Here is a 15,965-nt window from a genome sequence, read left to right on the forward strand (position 1 = left end):
GCCCTTTTAGAAAATACAAGACACAGTGTGAGCTTGCATTGGCTGGAACATTGAAAAACAGAAAAAAGAGACGAGAGGGGGAGGATGATGCACTCGAGATCATTTCCTCCGCTGGATGCTGAGAAACGTTACTGAGATTTGCATGTAAATGCTCCTCAAAGGAGCGTCTGCCGTCTATTCCAGAGTTTTAATGTTGCTCTCGGTGGAAAACCAGCCGGACTCGTCGTGACCTCCTGCTTTTATTTCTTTTTCCTCTCACTTCACTGTCTGTCTGGTTTTGTTTGCGCGGCTGTGAATCACTGGATGCTGCAGCAGGCTGCGGTTCTTCCTCACAGCCTGCTGCAGGATCGTGTCCTTAACTCCATCACACTTTCTTTTTCTGTCTTTTCTCGAGTAATTAAAGCATCATCCGCTCATTGCTTGCTGCATTGGACACCAGTGGTGACGGCGGTTCTCCACTGTTTCATGTGGTGAAACTCAATTTAAGCGCATTTTTCTTTATACATTTTTAAGGCTGCTGCAGGTTTTGGAGGATCAATAATGTTGTCACTGTCATTTATGGCCTAACCTGAAAGTCACGAGTGGCAGGAAACCCGGCTCACTGTTGTGCTTGTTTGCGTGTGCGTGCGTGTGCGTGTGTGTGTGTGTGTGCGTGTGTGTGTGTGTGTGTGTGTGTGTGTGTGTGTGTGTGTATGCGTGTGTGTTCTCCAGGTTCTGCTGGACGGGAGCAGCAGCAACAGCTACGTGCTGAGCGACCTGCGGTCCTCCACGCAGTACGAGGTCCTGCTGACGGCCGTGTTCACCGACCAGCTGGAGAGTGACGCCGTCTCCGTGGTGGAGACCACAAGTAGGTAGAACCTCTGCTGCTCCAGCCAGGCTCCTCCTCCTCCTCCTCCTCCTTCAACTCTCCCCGTCCTCTTCATCTTCCACCTCCTCCAGCCCCTCAACCTTCTCCTCCTCCTCCTCATCTTCTTCCTCCTCTTTCTCCTCCTCCTCTTCATCCTCTTCCTCCTGCATCTCTTCCGCCTCGTCCTCCTCCTCTTCCTCCACCCCCCCATCTGTTTCCTCCTCCTCTTTCTCCTCCTCCTCTTCATCCTCCTTCTTCTCCTCCTCGTCTTCCTCTTCCTCCTGCATCTCTTCCCCCTCCCCCTCCCCCTCCTCCTCCTCCTCTTCCACCTCCACCTCCTCCGAGTCCAGTTCAGCGCCACCATTGATTTGTTTTGTCGCTGCTCATCGCAGAAGAACAAAATCTATCTCCCCCGTCGATGTTTCGCTCCGCGGTCCTGTTTAATTATCTCTGCTATTGATACACAGAGAGAAACCTTGATGACTTTCTATCTGATTAGTTGTCTGTGTTCCCCCCCTTCACTCCCCCCAGTGACTGTGACCACGACCACCGCCGCCCCAACCACCACAGGTAGGCAAACCAAACTGCTTCTTGTCTGCGTTTTAAAATAAAAGATCTTTTTCAAATTTTTGTACAATCAGGTTTGAAATGATGGAATCCCAGGAGGGCCAAAATTGAAAAGGAAATTAAATTAAGGACATAAATATCAATATAAAGAGGAACAAAATGAAAAACAAATGAAAAAATAAATATAAAGATGAATAAAAAAAGAAGAAATAAAAAATACAGAACAATGTAGGTCAATTTTATTAATTTTTTGAAGGACAAAGCAATGACAATATGGGAAACAAAAAACAGACAAAAGAAACATGGAAAAAACTATTTCTCCTTTTGTCTTTTACAATGACAAAAGAAAATGACAAAGACAAAATTTATCTTTATTAGCCACATAGAAACAGACAACCATTCACACTCACATGCACACCTACGGACAATTTAGAGTGTTCAATTGACCTCACATGCATGTTTTTGGAGTGTGGGAGGAAGCCGGAGAACCCGGAGAGAACCCACGCAGACACAGGGAGAACATGCAAACTCCACACAGAAAGGTCCCAGGTCCGGGCCCCGGAATCAAACCCACAACCTTCTTGCTGTGAGGCGGCAGCGCTAACCACTGCGCCACCGTGTCGCCCGTTGTTTAATTCCTTCTTTTATTTATTCATCTTTATGTTTATTTTTTAATTTATAATTTTATCTTTGTATTCACACACATTTTAATTCCTTATTTTTTTAACAGATTTATTTTTCACAATGAGCAGCGCACTCTCTCTGATCACTCTGCTCACTCTCTGTGTCATGTGACAGTGGCCCGTCTGGCGGTGAGAAACCTCCTGCTGAGCCACCAGACCACCCAGAGCCTGGAGGCCTCCTGGGAGCTGGACGACCCCAACGTCCACAACTACAGGGTCTCCTACCGCAGCCTGGGGGGAGACCAGCCGGGGGAGCAGCAGGAGGAGGAGTCTGTGAGTCTGCATCCACATCACACACCTGATTCCATCATCCTCCTCCTCCTTCTTTTCTTTCTCCTCCTCCTCCTTCTTTTCTTTCTCCTCCTCCTCCTCCCCCTCTACCCTCCTCAGCATCCTTGGCACAGTGTCATTGCTCTCCTGAGGAAGGTTCCAGCAGTCTGGTTTAAAGGAATCTCGGCGGTCGAGTGTCGTCTCGTCCGCTGCAATCAGAAAAAGAAAAAGCACCTGATTACTGCTGTCGTCCTGCTGCTGCTGCTGCTGCTGCTGCTGCTGCTGCCTGATTCCCTGATTCCCGGCTGTGTGCTGAGAGCTCTTGAGTCCGGTGACATCTGCTGACCCTGATAACACACACACACACACACGCACACACACACACACACACCCACACACACAAACTTTCCTTTGTTTTCTCCTCCCTCCTCCTCCCTCCTCCTTTTCCTCCTCCTCCTCCTCTTCCTCCTCCTCGTCCCCCATCTTCTCCTCCTCCTCCGCCTCCTCTTCCTCCCCCACTCTCCCCATGACCTGTTTTAATTTCCACACATGGCAGCAGCAGCAGCAGAAGATGGAAGAGCCGTGTAAAGCCAGCAGACATTCCATTATCTTTTCAGTGGTCATTCACCTCACTGGTCGTCGCTACTTGATGGGTCAGCAGAGGTGCTCAGGAAACACAGCAGCAGCTAAACAAAGTGTGAGCGGCTGCAGCTGGCAGCTGCTGATGGATGAGTTGATTCCGGCTCCCAGCCGACGTGTCGGGAGGAGACGGAGGAGGTCAGAGGAGACCAAGAGGACGTGAATGATTTAGAGGGACTTTAGGCTTTGTGGGTTTGACTGTCGGGGTCCCTCGCTAAGATTTTGCTGTTTGCTGTGAGTTGAAAAAAAAGTTTAGTTTGCCCATGTCCGCATTGCAATGAAAAAGTAAGGGAAAAAAGAGGTTGTTTTACTGTTGCGGCCGGGCAAAGACCTTTTGGGATTTGGGCTGCAGAGATGCAGAGGAAGAGCAGACTGGGCCGCTGATGAATGAGAACGATGCTCCCTCTCAGCACTCTGCTGCGTCTTTATTGGCCCGAAGTGACTTTATTGATCACGCTGAGGCGGTAGTTCAATACCTGATCAGCCGTGCTGGACTCCCTGACGGCGCTGCGAGTTAGAACTTTGTGTTCCAGCAAAATAAAAAGTCTCGCAAAACGCAAAGCTGATTTGTATTCTGCTGGTGTGTCCGCCTGCAATGCCAGTGAATCCCGGGGGAGGGAGGGGCGCTAGTCGTTGTTTTAAGACGTCTTTCGTTTGTTCTCTCCCACCACTTTGAATGTGACCTGAATGTGTTTTTGTGCAATAAATATATATATATATATTTTGTGTGTGTGTGTATGTGTGTGTGTGTGTGTGTGTGTGTAGGTGATGGTTCCAAGTGGGCAGCGCAGTGCAGTGCTGCAGCCGCTGCTGTCAGACACCCAGTACCAGGTGACAGTCACACCAATGTACAGAGATGGACACCCGGGCATCAGCGCCTCCGCTCTGGGGGCCACATGTAAGAACACACACACACACACACACACACACACACACACACACACACTCTCACACTAACACACACACACACACACCCTCACAAACTGGAACTGCTGTGAGCAGGACGTCCATTAGCATTAGCATTAACATTAACTTGGTGTTCAGCGGAGCTGCTGAATGAAAATGTTAATGAAGGCTGTGACAAACACCGCTGCCGCCGCTGCCACGTCTCTGATGTCCTGATGAAGGCCATTCATAATAATTACAGCCGCAGCTTTTCATTAATGAGACAATTCAATTATTTTGCTCGTCCCTAATTGATTTGTTTTTTTTTTTTTTCCATCCCTCCTCCAAATTCTCTTGATCGCCTCTGCTGAGCTTCTTCCGCTCGTCTTATTCCCTCATTGTGAACGTGAGAATTGAAATGTCATGTCAGGGAATGTGTCGTCTTTGATGATGTGAGCCAGATTTTAAAGGGCTCCTCATATTTCCAGGAAAATAGAGCAGTGCAGGGGAAAGTGGGGGCTGAGTCATTTTCACACACAGTAAGACTGTTGGCTGTGACATCAGTTAGCAAAAGGAATTTACATATTTCTGTTTTAAATGATATGACTTTAGAACACAATTCAATTCAATTATTTCTAACAATTTACCATGCATTCTATAGTTCATCACCTTGTTTTTTTGTTTTTTGTACCTTAAGAGCAAATTTATTTTCCCTTTCAAGAACAAGTTCTTGTTTTTTGGTAAGATTCCTCCTTTTTTCATTTCATTTATGATTTTCTGAGATGCCACATCTCAAGGGGCTTTCCTTAATAAATTGAAATTGGAATAAGTTATTGACTAGACGCAATAGAAAGTGGGCCAGCATTTTTAATTTTGTGGTTTGATTTGGGTCGCGACTTCATGATAAGGAAGAAAATGATGACGGTCCTGAGAGTCCACCACTTGAGGACCACTATAGGAATGTATTTTTACACCTGCAGCTGGGAAGTGTTTCTATTTGTGTGTTGCTGCTAATGTGCAGCAGCAGCAGCAGGAGGTGGCGGTGGGAGCAGCCTGCAGGGTCAAGACTCTCATCTCAGAGATTCAATGAGTCGGCCCAGTAAAATCCACCCAGTCACATCTCGCACTTGACCCATAAAAACTCTTTTTTTCCAGAGTGCTTCCTGCCTGGAGGGCAACGTTAGATGTTGTGAAACACACTAAAACCTGAGAGAACAACAGCGGGTTGAAAGGGAGCGATGAGACTTGAAATATTCAAGGGAATGAGCATTGATTGAGCGAATTAAAGCAATTCAAATTGGTGACTTGGTGTGTTTTACTTCTGAACGGTTGAGACAGGCCTGAGTCCTGCCTGCTGCACTTGGATCAGAGGGAGTATAATGATGTGCATCCACAATAATGATAATCACTTCAGTGGGATTTTAGCAACCAGATCAGAACCAGTTCAGAGAGGAATAAGAATCTGGAGTAGCCGCCTCTATTGGTGCCCTGCCACATTGCACTGAGCTGTGACTGGGAGTCGAGCCATTGATTCTGAACCCTCGTCTCCTCCTTTGACTCTGTCTATCTGTCTGTCCACTCCCCCCCAAGTGGCGCTCCTCTCTGCCGAGAACCTGCGGGTGTCGGAGGAGTGGTACGACCGCTTCAGGGTAGCCTGGGATCCTCCCCAATCCACTGCTGAGGGGTACAGGGTCGTCTACCAGCCCATCACTGGTACACACACACACACACACACACACAAATGTGCACAGTTCTTGTGAGACAATCCTGCTGTGGGCGTAGCTAAATTAATTATTCTGTTATTTCTTTTACTGCTGCCTTTTTTCCCTTTCCAAACTCTTTTAAATCAATTTAAGAACTACTTGGTTGGTTAGTTCTTGTCCTTCCACCTAACAATGAGTCTTTTATGGAAAACTTTGCTCCAAGTCCAACAAGTTTCCTCGTTTATTTGTTATTGACTCGTCTGTTTTCGATGAAACAGGGTTACAAGCCGTTTTTATTACGGATTTTTATGACTGTATAAAACACTGTTAGGAGCTGTTTTTTGTGGCTGCGTTAATACTTTATTGCTGCTTCATATTTATCAGATCTGTACTCTAAACTTGTACACTCTAATGTTGTTGCCCTGCTTCATTCTCAGCATGGGAACAGCATCGCAGTCTGAACACATGGCTAACTAAGCTAGCGTTAACCTCAGTGGTTTGGATGAAAGTCCTCACCAGTTCACTGTGGCACTGTTAAACAATCTAAAGTTCCGCCTTTGTCTCACGAACATCTTTGATTCTGTTCCGTCTTTGTCTCACCAACATCTTTTGTTCTGCTGCGTCTTTGTCTCATGATCTTTGATTTTGTTGCGCCTTTGCCTCACGGATGTCTTTGACTCTGTTCCGTATTGTCTCATGAACATCAGTTCTGTCCTTGTCTCATGAACATCTTTGATATGTGGCGTCTCACTCAGTCCCAGGTGCAGTTCTGGAGACGACAGTCCAGGAGGGCGTGAACTCAGTGCTCCTTCCTAACCTGCTCAGCGGGACGGAGTATAACGTCCAGGTGACGGCGTCCTACCCCGCTGGACAAAGTGAACCCCTGCTGGTCAATGCCAAGACCAGTAAGTCTCCTCAACACAGACGCTTTATTATCAGTGCTGCAGAATATGTAGCTGCTGATTATATCTAGGTAACTAAATAATCCAATTTCATAGGATGTAAATATCTTGTTTTTTCCTTTCCTACTCTAAAAAATATTAGACATTATTTTTATTTTGTTTATTTATTTTTAATTATTATCATTTTCCTTCTTTGTTCTATATTGTTGCTGTAATTATGCAATTTTCCCCAACGTGGGATTAATAAAGGTGAGGGTTTCAGCTGCTGGTCTTCACAGTTTGACTCTCAGGTTCAAGAGTCTGAGGAGAAAGAAACAGACCTAACTAGTTGAATTCATTTGGGAAGCACGAGTGTTAACCACCCGCTGACACTGCACACTGAGACTTAAGCAAAGAGAGAAGCGGGCAGATGAATATTAATACTTCCTAGGAACAAAAACTCTGCATATAGGTTCTGAAGTCTGTGGGCGCAGCAGGACTTGAATAGAGCAACAGAAATAGAACAAATAGATTAAACAGGAAGGAGGCACTTTGGTTTAATAAAAGAGAGAGAAAGGGTGTAAATCAGTAAATAGATTTTTTTTTGGGGGGGAAGGTCAAGAGGTCAGTGACAGGTTGGTGTCATTGCTAGAAGACAAGTGGTTGAGTGCAGGGCAACAGTTGCAAGAGCTCATTCATTCTGTAACCGTGAGGAGGTTGAGTGTCTCACAAATATCTTTGATTTGTTTGTGTCTTTGTCTCACAAACATTCTTGGACTCTGTTCCGTAATGTCTCACAAACATTTTTGGTTCCGTTGCGTCCTTGTCGCACTAACATCTTTGATTCTGTTCTCTCTTTCTGACTCACTGAATAACTGATTCACTGATTCAGTGCTGATGAAATGGCTGTTTCTTGCTACTAATCAATATTTCACTACCTGCAACGTCACTTCTTGCATCACTCTGAATTCCTGCGAAGACTCTCTCTCTCTCTCTCTGGGTCTCTCTGCATCATGTGGCCCACATTGGCTTTCTTTTTTTGCTAATTTCATTGAAAGTAATGATGACTTGTCATGAGCTTTATTCACTGGTGTTTAAAGTCGAAAGCAGCTGCCATATGGTTGAAGCTTTAAACATCAATTTAAGCCGCGCAGGAGCCAAGTTTGTTTTATAACCATCAGCAAATTTGGTTAACGAGTGTGTAAATGAGAGAGAGGGAGCGAGAGAGAGAGAGAGAGAGAGAGAGAGAGAGAGAGAGAGAGAGAGAAAGAGAGGCCCCCGGGAAGCCGACACAGAATCTCAGCAGCAAACAAGTAGCAATGATTTAAACTGATGCTTCATGATGCACACATGCAAAATTGAATTTCAAATAAAAAAACAACAACAACTAAATACTAAATAAAATGTTCTTTTTTTATTTGCAACAGTAACCTTTTTCCATGGGCTAATAAGATATGTAAAAATAAAACTACCACATTAAACCAATTAAGTCGTAATAATATCCTCCAACAAACGTACTGTCCTGATCGAGCAGAGCGTTCTGGGATTTGTAGTACTAGCGGTACATGTGCCGTATAATACCAACGGGCCAGCTCTAGTAGTGATTTTGTATTGCCTTGCAGGCCAAATATAATTACACTGCAGGCCAAATTTGGCCCGCGGGCCAGAGTTTGACAAGCACGTCATAGATTAATCCTCCAGATTGCCAGATCAAATCATAGTTCTTCAATCACATAGTTTTTTGGAAGTTTTTCTTAGTTCTACTCGTGAAACAGACGCGTGCGATACCTCTCCTCGTTAGCTGTGATTAGCGTTAGCGCTAACCCCCTGAGACTTGAGGTGTTGTGGGTCCAAACTAAAGAGATTCTCCCTCTGCCCCCCCCCCCCCTCCCCCTCTCTGCAGGGTTCCTGGGAGTCTCCTCCTTGTCCACCTACCAGTTGCGTCCTGCCAGCCTGTGCATCCAGTGGCAGCCGCTGCTTCACGCCTCCTCGTACCGAGTCTCCATCCAGTCGCCGCTCAGTGAGTGCCCACCACAGTGTGACTGACTGTGCGACTGTGTGATTGTGCGACTGTGTGTTACACGACTGCTGGAAGCAGAGAGTTGTGTGCTTCGTATCAGTGATTATCAGCTGCTAAGAGCCTCTTAGCTGCTGCTACACAATCTGATGTGTGCGTTTTAACTGGATTTTTGATTTCAGTTATAAATCAAACATTCATTCCAAGAAATTGTGAGGAAAACCAGGTTTTGCCAGCAAAAAGCCCCCCCCCCAAAAAAAACCCTCAACAAACTCGGGCCTTAAATCAAAAGCAGCAGCAGAACTTTGATATTCTTGCTCTCTGGATTGAGCTCTAAATTCTCAGACTTCTTCCTTCCCCTCTTACAGATTTACAGTTTGCCTTGTGAAAACATCTCCGGGTCTTATTAATATACTGCGACTGTGGGCTGAGCTGTGCGTGTGTGTGTGTGTGTGCGTGTGTGTGTGTGTGTGTGTGTGCGCGCGCGCGTGTATGTGCGTATGTGTGGGCGGCGTAAATCTTTCACAGATTTCCGAGGAAACGTGGTGTGTTTCTCAGCCACCTCCCCAACCTGGAGGTGGCGCCACGCTGGGAAGGGAACTTCTAATTCTGTCTGGAGGTGGCGGGTGGGGGGGATGAGGTGGGCATGGGGAAGAGCGGGGTGGGTGGGTGGGGGAGGTGTGGGGGGATATATAACGTGCAGACCACGTCCCAGCCCTGCTCGTGATGCAGCAGGAGACAATTTTTAGAATCTTTGTTATGTTGCTATACAAGCAATGAAGACGTCAAGCAAGATCTTGGAAAGCAAAGAAATGAGCTTCCCTTTGAAATAGATAGATAGGGAGAGAGATGGATGGATGGATGGATGGATGGATGGATGGATAGATAGATAGATAGATAGATAGATAGATAGATAGATAGAAAGATAGATAGACAACAACAGCAGTACCAGCAGCAGCAGTAACAGCCACACCAGTAACAGCAGTAACGGCAGTAACAGCAGCAGTAACGGCAGTAACAGCAGCAGTAACAGCAGCAGCAGCAGTCACAGCAGTCACAGCAGTAACAGCGGTCATAGCAGCAGTAACAGCAGTAACAACAGCAGCAGTAACGGCAGAAACAGCAGCAGTAACAGCAGTAACGGCAGTAACAGCAGCAGTCACAGCAGCAGCAGCAGTAACAGCAGTCATAGCAGCAGTAACAGCAGTAACAACAGCAGTAACAGCAGCAGCAGTAACAGCAGCAGCAGTAACGGCAGAAACAGCAGTAGTAACAGCAGTGACGGCAGTAACAGCAGCAGCAGCAGCAGTAACAGTAACAGAAGCAGCATCAGGGCACTGAGCCTCTCCTGAACTGAATTGTCTCCCTCTGAAGGGTTTGTGGGAGCAGCAGGCGTTTTCAGGTTACAGTTGATGGCAGTAAATCAGTTGTGACTGCCAAAGGTTGCAGATGACAGACAAAAGCAAACAATTTCCTGTTAATTTGTGGAGATGACAGGTGACATCTCCGCCTCCACCTCCCCCTCCTGGATCCGTTAACTACAGTCCACAGCGCCACCTCCCTGTGACAGCTGTTTCCTGCCCTGGCTTTATTATTATTATCTGGGTGTGTTTTCCCAGGCGGAGGAAGAGATAATTTGTCACCCTCCACGATCAGAGACACACCAGGGAAGAAAATTGAACTGATGAAAGACACAAATGTCCCCCGTTAGCAGGCGTCCCCGTCCCCCTCCTCCACGCACGTTGCCGCTTTTTTTGGACCACGGGGACGTAATTAAGGAGAAATAATGTCCTAGTTTGGCAGATTCTGGTTGGTCGTTGTGAGGTTGTTTCTCCTCCAGCTTTTTCACAACGCTACGAGTGTCTGCAACCTGTTTTCTCTGGAGGACTTATTGAATGTAAAAGAACTCAAAGGAATCACGAGCAGTGTGCTAAATACACTGCCCATTATGCCCCCTGAAAGCCTCAAAGCAAAATTTTAAGAGGGTGTTCAGAAAGCTAAATATATATGTGTGTGTGTATGTATATATATATATATATATATATATATATATATATATATATATATACATATATATGTATATTGTCACAAATGATCAGTAAAATGTCTTAATATTCTATTTTAAAAAAATATATATTTTTCACAAGCTGGAGCTGGTGTGTGTGTGTTTGTGTGTGTGTGTGTTTGTGTGTATGCGTGCGCTGTTGTTGTGTGTGTAGACTGTCACACCTAATAAATAAACTGAATCTGAAATGTTTGTTTGTTTTCTGTTTCAGATGGCCAAAGGCAGGAAGTGAGTCTGGGGGGCGGAGCTTCCAGACACTGCTTCTATGACCTCACTCCCAGCAGCCAATACCAGATCAGCGTTCACACCCAGCTGCAGGACATAGAGGGCCCCCCGGTGTCCATCACCGACATGACACGTAGGTCCTCCAGTCAGTGGTGCAGCTCTTCTCCTCGTGCCTTTAATTATTGATTATCATTTATTTATTATTTTAACCAGCAAGCATCAGGCCTTCACACTGCGCCTGTCTCCTCTCTCACACAGTTAGGTTCTCTTTTATTTGCTCCTTCTTTTTTATCACTAGCCATTTGCACCCTTCAGGTTAGTTTGTCACTGCGGTTGCCACTGTGATATTTTTCAGTTTTTCCTCCAGCGTGACAGAACCTGCAGCTTCCTGCTAATGTCATTGCTGTGACCCAGAGGCTGTTTGGGTTTCAAAAACAACCTGTGGAGGGATTGATTGATAGCTTTCTGATGGACGCACTATTATTGCTGCGGTGTAAAATAAATAAATTATGAAAGAAATAAAAAGAAAGAAATACAGAGGGTCTGTTTGCTGCAGGCTTGTGACGAATACAAATGCACATTTACTGTGGAAGCGCAGATTGAATTTGAAAGATCAGATCTGCTGTCAGCAGCAGCATTAGGAAAGTTACAGCTGTGTGTGCATGTGTGTGTAATGTACACGTAAAACAGGAGATGGTGCGTCTTGTCACGGTATGTGATCGATGAGCTGGTCTTCTTTTATCCCCTATGTGTGTGTGTGTGTGTGTGTGTGTGTGTGTGTGAGAGAGAGTGGGTGAGTGTGTGTGTGTGTAAGTGTGATGTACACGTAAAACAGGCAATGGTACCTCTTGTCGCTGTGTGTGATTGATGACCTGGTCTTCTTTTACCTGCTGTGTGTGTGTGTGTGTGTGTGTGTGTGTGTGTGTGTGTGTGTGTGTGTGTGTGTGTGTGTGCGTGTGTGTGTGTGTGTCCAGTGCCAGCTTCCACGCCGGCTCCCACTGACCCGCCCACCACTGTGGCCCCTCCCACCGTCCCACCTGCTAAAGAAGGTGAGTGAGATGACCAGATTGATCAATCAACCAATCAGTCAGTCAATCAATCAATCAATCGTATTAACTGATTGATTGACTGACGTCCAGATCCATTTCCTTCTATTGCAAATCAACACAAAGACATTTAGTCTTGATACGTTCAAGCTCCAGTCAGCTGGATTTAAACTCCACAAACCAAATCAAGAAACACACAAAAGAGTGAAAACGCAGCAGCAGCAGCAGTAACAGCAGCAGTAACAGCAGCATTAACAGCAGCAGTAACAGCAGCAGCAGCAGTAGTGAGTTGGTTCCCAGTGAGAGTCGACACCTCCGAATTTCCGCCTCGGCTCCTGTCTGACGAGCTCGGTGAAGAAACACTTTGAGACTTCCTTTTCTCGCTCCCTCCCCTCCATCCCTCCCTTTCCAACACTCCTTCCCACACTCCCACACTCACTACCTCACTCCCTCACTCACTCCTCCCTCCCTGCATCCATCTCTTTTCTTGTTTTTGCCTAAAAATTGACAAATGAACCTTTGAGCCAGTGTGTTTGACACCCCCCACTGTGTGTGTGTGTGTGTGTGTGTGTGTGTGTGTGTGTGTGTGTGTGTGTGTGTCTTAAGTGTGTAAGGAGGCCAAGGCCGAGCTGGTCTTCCTGGTGGACGGCTCCTGGTCCATCGGGGACGACAACTTCCTGAAGATCACGCGCTTCCTGGCCAGCACCGTGGGATCGCTGGACCTGATTGGAACAGATGGGACCCAGGTGGGTCACGTGACCACAGCCACCGCTGCTGCTGCCCTCCAATCACCAGCAACCACCACCAATTCTCAGGATGGTCACAGCTCCACTTAGCTCTGGCTCTGCAGCCGCACAAAGTCGTGATGGACTCAGTCCCTGCCTTCTCCCTCCCGCCCTCTCTCCTTCCCTCCATACCTCCCAACTACCATCCTTCACTCCCTCCCTCCTTTCTGTGTGCACACAGAAATATGATTGATTTAACTTTTAAAGCTTACTTTTTTAGGGGGTGGTGGAGGAGATTGGGAGGGTGGTGGTGGTGGTGGTGGGGGTGGTGACAGGGGGCTTGGTGCAGCAAGGCAACATTAAATCGACTCGACTCATTTGCTGCGGCACCCGCTTTGTTCCAGGAAACACTCCACACTTGGCAGCTGAAAAAAGGACACAAAAGAAAATGTGAAAAGTGTCTCAGATGGACCAGGTGTCCAGTGTGTTTTCAGCTTGGCCACTGTGCACTCTCACACACACACACACACACACACACACACACACACACACACACACACACACACACACACAAGCTCATCGGTCAATGAACCCTCTTCCTTCTCATCCTGTCCTGAGCACATTGCTTAGCACATTGCTATCTAGCTGCAGCTTCTACCAGGGTTGAGCAGCTAGCTAGCTAGCAGTGTGCTAAGCAATGTTCTAAGCAGCAATTTGCTCTCAGGGCTGAAACACAGACTGGCCCCCAATGGAAGTAGCTAGTGGGGCAATGAAATAGTGGTGCTGCAGTGGTTTGGCAGCCCTCAGGTCAGCGCTTAGCCAACAACTGGCCCATTAGCAGTCTGGAGCTAATCCAGGCTCCTGAGCCAGTAAAATAAGTTACAGTTCAGACGCCGAGCTGGCTCATTTTTCACCAGTGTTTTTCTGTATGTCAATGAATGAGCTCTGTTCTGATTGGCTCACCTGGCTTCTTGCTTGGTGCTGCCTCCCACAGGTGGCCATCGCTCAGTTCAGCGACGACGCTCGCACCGAGTTCCAGCTGGACTCCCACGGCAACAAGGAAGAACTGTTGGAGGCCATCCAGAGGATCAGATACAAGGGAGGGAACACCAAGACGGGTCTGTGGCAATGCACTGGTTCACTGATTCATTGGTTCACACTGGCACACCTTTTTCCAAGCTGCTTCCAAAATATTTGGTGGGGGAAATATCTTGACAGCAAAGTGGCAGTGAGAGAGAGTCTGACAGACAGTCAGTAAGACAGACAGACAATGGGACAGACAGACAGGCTGCCAATCTAAGAGACTGTAGAAACAGAAAGCAGTGGTTCTGCTCTCATTGGATCAGGGCGTCCTGACAACCTCAGAGCCAGTTGGAAGGTACGCTGAAGGTGCAGTGAAGGTACATTAATGGTGCAGTGAAGTTGAAGGTGCACTGAAGGTACTGTGAAGATACAGTAAAAATGAAGGTGAAAGGGAAGGTGAGGGTACAGTAAGGGTGCAGTAAAGGTGAAGGTACAGTGAAGGTGCAGTGACAGTATAGTGAAGGTGAAGGTACAGTAAAGGTGCAGTAAAGGTACTTTGAAGGTGCAGTAAAGGTGAAGGTACAGTGAAGGTGAAGGTACAGTGAGGGTGCAGTGAAGATCCAATGAAGGGGAAGGTGCAGTGAAGATGCAGTGAAGGTACAGTGAGGGTGCAGTAAAGGTGAAGGTGCAGTGAAAGTGAAGGTACAGTGAAGGTGAAGGTACAGTGAGGGTGCAGTGAAGATGCAATGAAGGGGACGGTGCAGTGAAGGTGAGAGACTGTAGAGGCTGTGCAGGTGGAGACTCTTTCAGTGTCGGCCCACAGTGTCCCTGAGCTCTCAACTCCAGTGCAAGTCTCACTGCACTTCGTCTCTTTATCAGTCTGCCTGCATCTCAACTCTTTATTCTTTCTTAACCCTCCTTTATATTTTATATTTTACCCCGCATGGCAACCTTCTTCCTGTCTTCCCTGCATTTCCTTTCCTCCCTCCATCTGTTTGCTAGAAGGTCTTTCTTTAATATTTATCCAGCCAGTCGTTGACACGATATCAACATAATTAAACAAATTCATATAAAATTCATATAAAACATTTCTTGTTTACAGTGAATTATGCAGTTTTGAATCTAGCCACACTTGACTGATTGTTATAGATTTAAATACAATTTCAGTTAGTATTCAGAGCCAGAATTGAGCTTCGTGTTACCGAGTGTGTGTCAGGACTTTGGTATTAACGCTCTCTATTTATCTTGTACCAACACGTCTGTGTAATGTCAACAGGAGTTGAATTGAATCTGCTCTGTGCTCGGCAGCCGACTGGAGCTTAATCCACTCAGACACGATAACTCTTCACCCTAGCAGACCTGTGGTGGGCAAACAGTTTGACTGGTGGAGCCACAATGGCGGTGGGGGAGGCAGAGCAGGAGCAGATGGATGGAGTGTTTTGGTGACCCACCTCATAGGAGTAAAAAAAATCTATTATGGGATATGAAGATAACATTTAATCTTTAATGTCAGTTGAAAATGAACCAAAATGTTACAACAAAATATGTCTTGGAAGCCCCACAGCAATTAGCTCTTTATTGAAATGATTCTTTATTGAAATGGATGAAATACAGCTATTTTATGACTTACTAACTATTTATATTATTTCTCGTGGAGGGCCAGATTAGAAAGCTCAACGGGCCGCATATGGCCCCCGGGCCCTAGTTTGCCTATGCCTGGTCTAATACGATGCGATAGATCCTCACCTGACGGTAGCTTCTCACTCTGGAGATTTTCTTTTTCCCAGTCAATCACAGTTCTTGTTTTCTTTCATTCCCACCTCATCCCCAGGCAGTGCACGTCCAGGGCAGCAGTCTGGTTGATGAAGTCACAGGATTTACGGCCTGGTTGTGGGTTTGTTCTGGTGCAGAGCTGGTTGCCAGTGTGGGTAAACTCCTTTTCCTGGTGGAAGTGAGTCAGTGAGTCAGTGATCTACACACTGCAGACCATCAGGTGCAGGATGTAAAATAATGGGGTTTTTACATAGAAATGGGTCAATTTCTTTTCCCAACCTGCACACATCGTTGCCTTGTTTGCTATCTCGGAAGCCACCCACTGGCAGCTGCTGTGAATGCGTCCCCCTCGGCAGTGTTAGTAGAGTAGAAAGGCTGGATTTGGATCACACTGAAGAAGTGAACAGTGACCTTCTGTTCAAGATGCACTGCTAAAAAAAAGAAAAGAAAAGGATTTGTTTGAAAGCCTCTGACATTAAGGAGTTAAACACCTCCTGCCCTGGTGTTGTGGGCGGGTCTTCAAACCTTTCAAAGTTGTCGGCCCACATTTGAGTGACTGATTACGTTGGTGACGCTGTGACTCACTCAAGTGGCTTCCGTTCATTCTGCTTCGTCA

At 46.5% G+C, this 15,965-nt stretch overlaps 1 protein-coding gene across 3 annotated transcripts in view; it reads left to right on the forward strand.

The window, feature by feature from the left end:
* The window catches only part of col14a1a (collagen, type XIV, alpha 1a), an 86,155-nt gene that overhangs the window by 42,854 nt on the left and 27,336 nt on the right, over positions 1–15,965 (forward strand). For all 3 annotated transcript variants that reach the window (XM_076041093.1, XM_076041094.1, XM_076041095.1), the window contains 11 exons: positions 712–847; positions 1,379–1,417; positions 2,213–2,370; positions 3,772–3,904; positions 5,482–5,604; positions 6,350–6,499; positions 8,379–8,495; positions 10,769–10,915; positions 11,757–11,831; positions 12,435–12,574; positions 13,548–13,671. In XM_076041093.1, the coding sequence (XP_075897208.1) occupies positions 712–847; positions 1,379–1,417; positions 2,213–2,370; positions 3,772–3,904; positions 5,482–5,604; positions 6,350–6,499; positions 8,379–8,495; positions 10,769–10,915; positions 11,757–11,831; positions 12,435–12,574; positions 13,548–13,671 (1,342 nt within the window). The remainder of the gene's footprint in view (positions 1–711; positions 848–1,378; positions 1,418–2,212; positions 2,371–3,771; positions 3,905–5,481; positions 5,605–6,349; positions 6,500–8,378; positions 8,496–10,768; positions 10,916–11,756; positions 11,832–12,434; positions 12,575–13,547; positions 13,672–15,965) is intronic.

Source organism: Nelusetta ayraudi, unplaced genomic scaffold (genome assembly GCF_046127955.1).
Source record: "Nelusetta ayraudi isolate G7.1 ecotype Tasmania unplaced genomic scaffold, CSIRO-AGI_Nayr_v1 ptg000063l, whole genome shotgun sequence".
NCBI lineage: Eukaryota > Metazoa > Chordata > Actinopteri > Tetraodontiformes > Monacanthidae > Nelusetta > Nelusetta ayraudi.